At 33.5% G+C, this 13652-nt stretch overlaps 1 protein-coding gene across 1 annotated transcript in view; it reads left to right on the top strand.

Annotated features, from left to right (window-relative positions):
• The window catches only part of LOC124369633 (dedicator of cytokinesis protein 7), a 74903-nt gene extending 64715 nt beyond the window's left edge, over positions 1-10188 (top strand). The window contains 5 exon segments of the mRNA XM_046827685.1: positions 345-525; positions 1608-1753; positions 5720-5846; positions 6451-6577; positions 9476-10188. Of these exon segments, the coding sequence (XP_046683641.1) occupies positions 345-525; positions 1608-1753; positions 5720-5846; positions 6451-6577; positions 9476-9659 (765 nt within the window). The 3' untranslated portion in view covers positions 9660-10188.
• Positions 10189-13652: the final 3464 nt, after the last annotated feature.

The following is a 13652-nucleotide window of genomic DNA, read 5'->3' as shown; positions in this document are numbered from 1 at the left end:
AATGTGTTTAGATCTCAGTGTGACCATAAATCAACTTGTTGTGAGTGAACTGATTTTAATTTCGTCCGATGATAAGTAGGTGGAATTTTTGATTTCTCACTCATATATTGCTGAATTGTCAGTGGACCTATCCTGCCAATAATGTAATTAATTACAGATTTTGCAATATGGCTGTGCTCCTTTGTTTTTTATGTATTGGATAAATCCAATTGATTATTGCTTATTTTTAATTAAGTAACAAAGGTAATTAAATTGAAGAACATTAAACTCAATTAAAACAAAAACGCTGAATGAAAATTTTGTACATGCCTTTAACGAGGATGTAATTGGAACATCTTTTTTAGAACTTCTATGCTGAACGGTTTGGGCCAGACAACATGGTCATAATAAAGGATTCTAATGTCGTGGACTCCAACAACTTGGATCCTGATAAAGCTTACATTCAGATCACATACGTGGAGCCGTACTTCGAGCCATACGAGTGCAGATACCGGCTCACACACTTTGATCGCAACTTCAACATCAGTAAGTCTTTCTTGTTTATTCGTACATATAAACTGGTAGATGCTTTTCTGTATTGGTAGGCTATTTTTGCAATTATTTTCCAAATAATATGGTACAGTTATAGTGTATAATCTAAGCACGATGTGTTAAATATCATTTTACTAAATATTAATTTAGAAAAGTGCCAGTAGGACAAAATTTGAATATTTGTTGAAAAACTTTTCACATTTAATATATTTTAATTATTTGTTTACCAGAATCTGTTGTACTCGAGAATGATCTCACTAAGTCTGAAGTGTACAAAGTGCCTATTAAAATCAATATTAAAAGTGTTAATGGTTTATTATTTTAAGTAAAAATTTTTAAATCAATTACCAAACAGAAAAATATTGCAAAACGAAACAAATGTACCATGATTAGAAATTACTCATTAAAAATAATGTAAATTGTTCAACAATAAACTTAAATATACCAAATATTGTAAATTTGGTTAAATCAATGGAAGTATACACTATTGTACACTTGTTTAATACATGTCATATAAATAGCGGCAGAACAAATCACATTTTTAAAGGCCAGTTCTAGGATTACAAAGAAAATTGTTAGAGGGTTTAAATGTTGTTCAGGTTTAATGTACATATGGCTTCTAAAATAATGATTTCATATTCATGTTGTTTAGCCTCCAAAAGATGTTATGATAATCCTTGAATTTCTTCTTTATTCACTGGAAGGTATCAGTTTTCTTAAAGGTATTTTGTAATTCTTACTAATGTTTCTCATCACGCAATACTTTTTTCTTTACACATAACCATAATAAATTACAGTTAAAAGACTTCACACTGAACACAAGGATTTACACACAGCTTTGGATAGAATTATACCAGCCAGTATAGAACATCCCTTGTATCTTTGGATGACAAAAATTGGGGCCCAGGTAGATAAACTTTATTGTAGATATTAATAAAGCGAGTTTGACTATTTTGCCTTTGGAAATTCAAATCTATTTATGCCATCCTAGTTATCTATTTGTGTGCCACTAGACATGGTCAGGAGTTTTTAAGAGGGAGAGTTAGAACATTATTGTAAAACCCTGATTCTTGCAGAACGGTTTGTGTATGCAACACCTTTCACTACAAGTGGTCGAGCCCATGGTGAACTTCACGAGCAGTTCAAGAGGAAAACAATTCTCACGACAGCAAACCACTTCCCATATGTCAAGACAAGAATTCAAGTTATACAACGGAAACAAGTGAGTTACAACATTTCGATCTTCCTTTGAAATGCTGAGTTACTGCAGCTAATTGTTGTCAGGGTCTAAGAGTGTAAATTGTGCACAAATCCCGAGCCTTCAAAGTGCAATTTGAATTAGTAACAATGGTTATTTATTTTGAAATTAATTCATCTCTCCATTCCCAACCCTTATTGTCAAATATCCATCTACTGACCATCTACACTGTCCCTTACTTTACCCTCAGTAAGTTCAGTATGAATATTATTTTACTGACTTATCAGTAACACCATAATAAGAACGGGAGCCAGACCAAAAATGAGAAAGGGTGGGAGGGTGAATATCACGTGATCGGCCGCACAATATTCAGTCTTAATGCATTCGTTCTGTGGCCCCGCCAATACTAATTTGTTTATTTTCTAACCATACCTCATATTCACATTTATGCAATCTGATGTATACTTTACTGGATTTCAATAGAATATTTAGGTTAGGATTTTGGCACTGAATTGACCAAATGGAACTTCAATCATTTTAACCCATTGCGGTTCGTATTGTTTTGGCGTGCGGGCACCAGCGGGCACGAATTAATTTACAGTCAGCGGCCGAACGAACAGCAATGGTGCGCCACATCTTATCGCTCGCTATTGTATACTCACTTCATATCTACGTTGAACTGGATTCCGGTTTATAAAAATAACTCCATCCATATTCTTAAAAACGAAATAATTAAATACAATATATTGTTTATAAACTATTGTAATAAATATCTCTAATAAATATAGATCAAGTTCAGACGATCGTAAGTTTTCCATTTCAATCAGCTCATATCATGACACGCAAATTATACCATAAAATGCGATACTAGTTACAATTATAATAACAGCTGAGGAAAACAACCAATCAGAAGCGCTAAAAAGCAGAGGGTAAACTCATATGAATGATTTTTCAACTTCGATATACAACTGCGATCTGTAGGATATTTATAAAACTTTTGAAAAGTCTGAACGAAGACCGTTGTTAAACACTCTTAGTTGGCAAGTGAAGACGATCGCCCAATCTATCAGACATTAATAGAGCTATTTGGAGGGAAACTTAAAAGCAGAATAGAATATTATTTTACTGACTTTCAGTAACACTATAATAAGAACGGGAGCCAGACCAAAAATGAGAAGGGGTGGTAGGGTGAATCACGTGATCGGCCGCACAATATTCAATCTTAATGCAGACCGCTTTTGCGACCTGAGCCCGTCATCGAGCTGTTAGGCCCAGCCACACAGGTTAAAGCACAGCTCGTCAGTGATCCGCAATGGGTTAAAGCATTTCAATGGAACTTCAATCATTTTAAAGCATTTCAAACTGTTGAAGATAATATTTTCAAGGAAGGAGTTAAGGATTGTTTAGGTCATGGTAGTGAAGCAAAGGATTATTGCAATTTAATTTGCTTTTTTCATGAACCTGCTTAAAGCAAACACAATTTAGAAAAAGTCCTACAGTACAATTTTACATGTTTTATATCCTTTAATTATAAGAGATCAATCAGTTAAGTGAAAATGTACTGAAACAGTATACAGGGTGGAAAAACAGTATGGAAACGCTTTCACTAATTTTGTATGGCTTCACTTATACAAATTAAATTTTTTGTACATCACCACTTGTATTAAGAACCTAGTTTTTGAGACCAGTGGGGACATTTTATCTTTTCAGGGGGACGGCCCGTGAGAGTCGGACGAAAATCTTAAATGTAAGCATAGGCCGAGTTTGGTATCAAATTAAAGGTCTAGTAAAGAGAAACTCATTACCGCAAACCGCACTTAAAAAGGTTGACCCTATCTAGAGTACGGGCCGTTTGAATTTCATAAGTAACGTTTGATTAATTATTATTTCTCCGCAATTTCACAGTCTCAAGTAAACTGTTCTGACTGAAAATGACACTTTATGGAACACAATTATCCAAAAGAATTAAATTAAAAAATTATCTATGTATTACAAAAAAATAACCATACCTTTTAAATGAGGTGCTCAAAACTGCTCTCCGAACACTTGTTGGTAATGAGCTAGTCTATTATAAAAACCTACTGCAGTCCACATTTTGAAGCATCTCGGGTGTAATTCTTCTTGCTTCTTCTAATAAACGATTTGTCAGCTCCTCAATGTTGGCTGGTTTAGTTTTATACACTTATCTTTTAAGAAGCCCCACAAAAAGAAATCTAGTGGATTAAGATCCGATGACCCAGCCCGGCCACTCAACGGTACCACACCTGCGACCAATCCAACGGTTAGGAAAAACACTTCATCTAACAGATTGCGCACCCGCAAATAGTAATGGGGCGGTGCTCCATCTTGCTGAAACCATACTGCATTAAAATTTGTCCCAAGAAGAGCTGGCAAAAATGTTATTTGCCAAGATATTGAAATAAATTTCGCCTGTTAGATTTCCATCTATCACAAACGGTCCTACAATGTTATTGTTTATTATTCCAGCCCACATATTCACTTTCTGAGGCCTTTGTGTGTGGCCTTCTATATCATCCAGTGCGGATTATGGTCGGCCCCAGTTAACGGCAATTATGCCCTATTAACTTGTCCCATTAACAAAGAATGTAGCTTTATCTGAAAACAATATCAAACTTAAAACATTTGAATTTCGTCACACTTTCTCATCATTATTTCGCAGTCATCAAAATGCAGTCCTTCGATCAAAATCATCCTCTGCAAGTTCTTGGGTTAGGGTTACTTTAAAAGGTTGATACTTGTTTTTGTGTAAAACATTCAACACTGAGGTATGGCTCATATCAAGATCTTCTGCAGCCACTCTGGGCCGAGGTGCTGGATTTTCAACAAATGTTTGGAGTACATCCAAAAATGTTTTTCATTTGTTGCCGATTTAGGCCTGCCCACTTCTTTCGTGATCTTTGACTGTTCTAGTTTCTTCAAATCTTTTTACTGTCTTAAACACTGTTGACTTACTAATTGGGGGGTCTATCAAGAAAAGTGTCATTAAACAAATGCGCTGTTTCTTCATAGGGACGAACTAGATATCCATACCCAGGCATCATAAGCAGTGTGATTCTCTCAAACTCACTAAGTGACATTGCTTTTAAAACTAGTAGAATAAAATGTAAAACACTTAAGTAAAAAAATTTATAACTATCGCAGAGTACCTTCTAGTGAAGACTTTTAACTTTATCTTACGTGGACGAAATTATAACGTAGACTAAATACCAAGCTGATATTAAAAATACAAAACTGTGGAGTTTTACTGTGACAGTACTGTTTGTATTGCCCTAAACCAGTTTATGTTTGCCTGAGATAAAAGGACTGGAGGGACTGGACATTGACCTCATGTTGATAAGGAGTTACGGTGGTATTATTGAATACTCTCAGTTTCTTGAAGACAAGACAGGAAAAACCCCTATTTACTGTTATCCAACAAATGTAGAGGTAAAAAAATAATTTTTTGTTGGAAATTGTTTTTCAAATTTACATAACCGATAACCGACATAAAACATACTACTGAAAGTAAATTAGTTACTTCACAAGACAAAATTACTAAATTTCTTTGTCATGAAATTCATACGGCCCGTACTCTGGATAGGGTCAACCTTTTTAAGTGCGGTTTTGCGGTAATGAGTTTCTCTTTACTAGACCTTTAATTTGATACCAAACTCGGCCTATGCTTACATTTAAGATTTTCGTCCGACTCCTCACGGGGCCGTCCCCCTGAAAAGATAAAATGTCCCCACTGGTCTCAAAAACTAGGTTCTTAATACAAGTGGTGATGTACAAAATTTAATTTGTATAAGTGAAGCCATACAAAATTAATGAAAGCGTTTCCATACTTTTTTTCCACCCTGTATATACTTTCCAGTATTCTATTTAGTTATATATTGCAAGATAATAAAAAAAGACTCAGCTATTCTATGGAAAATAAAACTCATGGAAAATAAAACGTAATAGAAACTCAAACTGGTATAATATTATTAGGTGGTGCTGACTCCTATAGAAGTGGCTATTGAGGATATCCAGAAGAAGACTGCAGAACTTGCACAAGCCACCCAGCAAGATCCTCCTGACCCCAAGATTCTGCAAATGGTTCTGCAAGGTTGCATAGGTATAAAAGTTTACCTATTGTGTTTTTGTCGAGTAGTAGTAATTTTCTCATCATACACAGTAATATTTGATAAAACTAATGTTTTCATGTTTGCTATATTGAATACGATTGTTTGTATTTTGTTTATCCGCCATTATATTACATTGGCAGTTTTAAATATTCGGTCAGGTTTAGTTTATTACTGCAATTATTATCAGAAATTAATTTATGAAAATACTGTAGTATCAACATTTTCAAGAAAAAGCAAGCGATGAAAATGGTCAATAGTTCATTGAACTGTAAGGTTAAAATGATTCGGAATTTTTCCTTAGCAAGTTTTGATAGTGCTAAAATACTCTCTATAACACTAGCTACTTTTAAATGATGGCAAAAGTTACAAATTTTGTTATCCTGAAAATATCCATCATCATTAATAAACTTTAATAGCCACTTTGGTTTACTCACCAGCTCTAATGTTATTTATAAAAATATTGTTTTAAATGAGTACACAAGCCTTTGCCTATTGCTTTTTAGTACCAACCACAAGTGAAATCCTTTATCTTTAACCAAGGTACATATATACATACAATCCTCCTGAAATAAAAACTTGATCTTGTCATTGCAGGCACCACAGTTAACCAGGGGCCGATGGAGATGGCAATAGTGTTTCTATCAGACTTTGCTGATGGCAAGGGAACGCCAACTAAACTTCAGAACAAGCTGAGGTTGTGCTTCAAAGACTTTTCTAAAAAGTAAGTTTCTTATACTTCAACATAAATGGACGTGTAAGATTTATGTCGCCGTATACGTTTTTCAGTTGTTATGTTTGCCAATGGCAACTTCTGTTATTGGTGTGAAGAGACTGAACAAGGTTCGGTTGATGTTGTGATGAAATGTAATAACCCTTTGAGGAATAAGGCCTAATCTGTCATAAGTGGGTGTTCTGCCTAAGTACTGCACGTTGGTTCAATATTATGACAAGCTAGTTTGAAAAGTCTGAGTATTCCTTTCAGTTGTACTACTAGTAGACTAAAATGCTTTGAGCAATATATTTTTCTATTTCAGAGGTTAAACCCGTTTTTGTACTTTTCTGGTCATTGTTTATGTCAGATCTTCTGATGGAGAGCAGATGTACCTAAGCTTCTACTAGTATTTCGAGGTTTATGAAGCCTAGTTGAGCAATAGTAAAATGACTGTAGTTTATTACCATGGTTTAAATGTTCAGGTTTCTGGTTAAAGTTATGGGAGCTTGTTGGGATTTAGCAACTTCCATTGAGATTAGTGTTCTATTGTTTTTTGAGCTGTCATGTATTTTCATGCTTCTAGACATGGTCAAATATTGATTTATACCTTATTCTTGTACAATCTGTGCCTATCTTTCTCAGGGCTTGTACATTTCCTGAAGAATTGTGTTGATTTTATTGGCCTTCCTGTAGCTTAACTAAGCATTCCAAGCCATCCAGCCTCTCATTGTTGTAAATTCTTGAGACCATGGTAGTGAGCTTGAAAAAGAAAGGCCATTTTTAGATTTTCAAGTCAATTTGGTTTAATTATTTATTCTTGGTTGAAAATTGTTTGAAACCAACCTGTTCACGTTTTTTTTAACCAGGCACTTTGGTGTAATTGTTTCCAGGCTAAGGTTTGATTCTCCAGGTCTGATATTTTTCCTGTTCATCCATCAAGTAAAAGGGTCTGTCTTGTGTCATCCTCATAAAGAAGTTGTTTTTATTGCTTTTCCTTTACGGTTTGAGCAGGATTTCCGTAGTTTTCTTGCAAGACCTCAGTTTTATGTATTTATCTTTCCCAGTCTAAATATACCAGTTTTGCAAGTTCAGCTACAAGTATTGGTTTACATTACTTCAAGATCTTTAACCCTTTACACTACAATTTTTTTACCCACCTACCCCTTCAGTTTGAATTTATTTTGTTATATTTATAATGATTAACAGCTGTCTGGTAAACAGCTGTACACACACACACACAAACACACACACACACACACACACACAATACACTTATATTTAGTGATTTTAAATCATAATACTTGTTTATTATTCCAAGATATAAAAAAGAAACTTATACTAAAAAATTGTGTATTTCACAGTATCTCTCAAAAATACATTTACAAAAAAAATGTTTGGTGAAATATCCATTCAAACAAAAAATAATCTCGTATAGATGGCTTTGGATTCAGTGCCATGTTTACAATAACACCTAAGAAACCTTTATTTCTTCTAAGGAAACAATTTTCCAAGTGGATCAGATAGCTCTAGGCCTAAGTGGTCTCTGCTTGTTTATTTTCTCTTCCGCATAACGATTAGTTTCAGCAACAATTTCATGTAGTATTTCAACAGTAAAAAAAAAAAACAAATGAAAAAGTCTACTCACAGGTTTATTTCGATTAGGTTCCTTATACCCACCTACTAAAGTACAAGGAAAATGTAGGGAATCAGGTCCATCATAAACAGTCCAACCCTTGTCAAATCCATCTCCACCACCGCCATTATTTGAGGTTGGGTCTAGGCTCTCATAACTTTCACTAGGTACCTGACAAGTTTTCCAATGTTGGCAGGACGATTTCACCATCACTATGGTCACTTCTTCATTACTTTATTCATCATCGTTCTCTAACTCAGCAATAACCTCGGAATCGGAGAGAGACGAAGTGCCCAATAAGGACGTAATCAGTTGGCAAGAACACCGAATGAGGTTAACACATCGACCAATAAAAAACAAAAACAACAGCAGATGATGATTGTTTTTGTTCAGCTATTAGTATTAGTTCCAAAGATTACCATGCAATCGCAGCACCAATCGAAAACCGGCTGCAAATGGAAGATAACTAACGTCATGACGATGTTAGATGCTGTCCAAGATATGAGTTGTAAGCGTTAAATTATTTATTTGCTTGCCATTTTCTGTCAAAAAGAGGTTACCTATTTCAGTTGCCAATGTATGAGAGGTCTCAAGATCTGTTTCCTCCTTGACGAGCAATGTTAGGAGTCAACTGGAATTGACGCTTGACTCGAGACCACGGAGTAAAAGTATTCAACTAGTTCCATCACTAGTGTAGTTGATATGGTTTATCGCTTCACTAGTGCGCTATCAGCAAGTGTTGGCTCATATTTTTAAGCATATGTGGTTTAGTTTTAAATTCAGTAACTATCAGAGTGGTTGGCTATGATGCCACTGCCAGATATGCAGTTTTTAATAACCAGCTGTTTAGTATTTATGATATGTTTATAGTGATAGTTATCTCATTGGAGAAAGGACTTCACATACATGTGTGTGTGTGTGCGCATTCATGTTTGAATTTGAGCTGTATAAAAAACTTAACTGTAAATATTCAAAATTGTGAAACACAACATTTAAATTCTAGAAACTTTGTTGCAATAGCAACAAAATAAAGCTCAGTTATAAGGAAACTGTGGATTTTTAAACAAACCCTTCAAAAATTTCCTTGAGTTCTGAAGGTTAGTGACATTAACAGTTTTAATACCAAAAATGACCAAATAATCTCTTGGATGATACACTCATATGCACACATTATGGGATATATAACGACACAAGAAATGCATTACAACTTCTAGTGCTTCAAGACAGTCCTTGTGTATTCTTTGTTACTCATTTGACATTTGTATTGTAAACAGGTGCTCGGATGCTCTGAGGAAGAACAAGAACCTGATTGGACCGGATCAGCGGGACTATCAGCGTGAGTTGGAGCGCAACTACCACCGGTTCAGTGACAGGCTGGTTCCCCTGATCACCCTCCGCAATACTCATCCTCACGACAAGCTCGTCTCTCATTCACACAGACTGCCATGCACGTCATAATTCCTCTACACTTTGTGATATTTACATGCTTAAATTAATTTTTTATACATAATCATCTGTTAGTAAAGACTATGTTTTGTACTGTAGACGCCAAATACATTTTTTAGGATAAGCATATTATAGTCAACTGTATATATTTTGAGACTGTTGTAAAACTTGCTCCACTGCAAGTTTAATTTGGCATTTCAATAAGTAATGCTTGTGATATTATGCAAAAGTCATTTATTTGTTCCCCAAAGCATAATACTTAATTGTTTGTTGTCTTCGTTGTTTTAGTTTCTATATTCTTAAAAATATTGATATTTTAATATTAGTTGAAGAGCTCTTCAGTACTTAAAAGCTTTCTTGTGTTCATGCTAGTGCAATATGTTACCCTCATACAGATTACTAATAAATTATAACAGTATTTTATATTTATAAACTTAAATTTTGTTGAAAAGTATTCATGGCTTCCAGCTCTGATTGCAAGCAAATACTGCATAATACATATTTGTATGCATTATGAAAATAAAAAAAGATTTAAAAAATATTCTATGTTGTTTCATTAACATGAAAATTATTCGAGTATTATAGTAAGGTCACACTATTCAACCACTTTACTGGTTTACTAAAACAAATTACTGACATTCAATACCACTTTATAATACAATACTACGGTAGTTTTACAAATTTAATAAAAAATATCAGATTTTTGTTAGTATTGAATGAAAATTGTACGTTTGTTGTGTTTAAATCTAAAAACATTTTAGTTGAGTTAACGCTATGTTTAACCTCCTCTGTTTTTAGGCTTATAAGGCCGGTGGCATAACTTTTACAGTACACATTGCGTGGAAACATTTGCTCACATAGTTATGAAATTCTTAGAATACATTATTGATATGCCTTGCGGACAAGCAGACTGTAATACAAAAAAATCAAACTTTTCTTCCCCTCAGTAGACAAAAAAATTTTCTCAGTTTCAACAACACTCAGTCAAATTCCATGATTAGATATACACCAACATTGAACTCGATGTTCCTTGTATAAAAACGAAGTTTATGCAAAATTTAATGTCTATAAGTCAGTTTGTTTTTGAGATAGCGTTCGGACAGACAGGCAGACAAAAATTAATAACGACAGACCTCGAGAATAGACCTTCAACCTCAAGTTAACTTCTCAATGAATAAATAACTATCTTTGAAAAGTGATCTATTAAAACATGTTTAATGTCACTTTACAGGAATTATAGACCTTTAAATTAGAAAATTTAGGCAATTGTGTAACTAAGCTCAAGTAAAAACGGTTGAAAATAAAAAATGTTGTAGTATGAATGGGTAACTAATACAATCAACTATTATACCTTCACGAAGTGACACTTTTTTAGTGATTTATGACTGAAGAATATATATACTTATACTTTATACTATACTACTAATATACTTATACTTTTTGTAATCATAATTTTATGAAAACGACACAGCCTATTTGTTAAAGTTATTCTTTATGAAATTTGTTATTTTAAAATAAAACACACGTCCATTTCTTGACTGAATGTATCTTTTGTATACACTTCGTAAAAAATCTTATGCTTATCTTATTATGAGCCAAAGTACAAGATAATCCTATATTCTGCATCGAATGCATTGCCTCATCGATTGATCAATTTATATGGTTTTTTCTAATTTTCTTGCCACTACAATTATAGATAGATAATTTATTAATTAGATGGTTAGACTATTTATTCTAACCTGACTGATTCCAATTAGGGTAGTGTTTCTTAATTGTTATTTTACATTATCAAAGAAAATGATAATTTTTATCATTCTTTTACGTTACCGGATAAAAGAACGAACCCAAAAAACAAAAGCATGTAACCCAGATTGTGTAAAGCGCCCGTTTTGTCAAGCGTGTTCATTCAGTCCACTGTAATTTTCACATCTAACATTGTTTTGAATGGTTAAGTCATTTGAAACTTATTCGTATAAAATTATATACATGTATCTTCATTCAGAATGTAATTAAATATGTGTGCTCAGCTTAACATAAGCAAAACTCAGTGAGATGTGCCTCTAACAAGGCTAAAACTATTTGTTTCGTTATGATAAGAGCCGAGAACAGAGACATCAAGTGCAGAGCGAAGGAAGAGAGGAACTAATTGAGGGGCTGTAGGTGTATGGCCAAGCATGGGGACTGCCGTTGGTAGGGGGAAGAGCGAGTGCAATCCTTCTCGTGTATCCACCATCTGTGCGACAGGAAGCAGACTGAAAATCCGAAGGTGCGCTGTGTCTTGTTAAAAATTAACACAGAATCCATATGAATACAATTATAATTAAAAAACGCTACATTTTAAATACCATTCTCCTAGAGGGAGTAAGCATATTTTAAATTCCAAAATAGATAAAATTAAAAATTAAATAGATAATATTTTTTCCGTATCATTTTAAACATTGTGGAAAGTTAATTCATATTTTCAAAATAAAAAAATATGCCAATCCCTCTAATCATATTTCACATAATTACTGTAAAAGACTAATTCATGTGCCTATAATTTCTCGTGAAGTGACCCGAATTTTTGTTTGTTCTATTTCTGTCTTTAGGAAGGGTATCTACAAGGATTGTTTCTATATTAAAAAAACATTTACTCAACCCAATACCAATTGCACCACCTTATTCGACCAGCTGTCAGAAGAGAGTATTATTGCAATTACAAAGTGATTCACAGACCAAAGGACAAGGAAAAATGAATAAAGATTGCATATACTAATATACTAGTTCAGAACCTGATGAATGCCACAACACAATCTGGTTTGGCCAAACACTGTTTTAATATACTAAACCCTTGCGCGCCAACATCTAATTGATCAGCCTTTTAAGAGAAAAATATTTTTAACTTTATTTACAAACTTTTAAAGTTTGTTTCAATTGGTTTGGTTTTCTTTTGTTTTGAAGCAAATAAGGACTACTTTTATCAATTTTAAGGTTTTTATCACTTTATAACCTTGACACAGCTGTTTGTTTTTAGTTATTTTACTCTGATTCTATACCTCATGTTTATTATAACAATTTCTCATCAATCTATTTTTTAAAAACATGTTCTTCAATTTCGTAATAAGTATAGATTTAACCACTTTACCAATTAAAAATATTTCCGATAGATAAAAATATATTTTTTACAGATTTGTTGGTTTAAAGCTATTATTTTATGTAAATTTCTTCTTTCATAGTAATTACCAAATACTTTATATACAAAATGCACTTTTAATTTACGCTAATTTATAGCCAACCTAAAAAGCTATAACACAAAAAAGAATTTACATAAAAACTAAAAGGAGAACACAGTGAAATGTAAAGCATTGCAAAAGTGTACCTATAGGCCTTGGCGTTTTTGAAAAGTACCTCCCTCTTGGGCACTGGCGGTCATGGGTTGGGCAGTATCCTCGGGTGCTGGCATCCAAAGAGTTAAATGTTATCAAAATATTAATTGTTCAAATTTGTGATGCTAGAGCACTCAAAGGGTTTAAAGACCACTGTATATCTTATCCATGGTAAGGCTTGAACGATTAGGGTAATTTACAAAGAACAACTCCTGGGTAACCTTAAAAAAATCTTTATTTACTCTTGGTATGACCAGATCTCTTTGGTAACACAACTTTCAACAGATATAGTAGCTTCAAAACAGGTAAATATCATGAAAATATTTAAGGCTTTCTCTCAATTAACTGAGAACATTCAGTCAGTTACACATGATTTTCAACTAAAAACTAAGATACCGTATAATAGAAATCATTACAAATAACATTATACCTATATTGTAATTTCACATTTGTCATAATTACAGTACAATACTGTATTATAATAAACATACATTTAAGCCAACTGTAATTATGAACAAATTAAATTATCAAAACAGTATTTCAAAAATATTTTTTTCTGTATTTATTTAAAATGGGGACCAGTAAAGTCACAACTGAAAAAGGAGCCTAGCCCCTTTGGAATCCTTGTATCTTCGCATAG

The sequence above is a fragment of the Homalodisca vitripennis genome, chromosome X (genome assembly GCF_021130785.1).
Source record: "Homalodisca vitripennis isolate AUS2020 chromosome X, UT_GWSS_2.1, whole genome shotgun sequence".
Taxonomy (NCBI): Eukaryota; Metazoa; Arthropoda; class Insecta; order Hemiptera; family Cicadellidae; genus Homalodisca; species Homalodisca vitripennis.
Note: the sequence above shows the minus strand (reverse complement) of the source record. Positions and strands in the feature narration are given on the sequence as shown.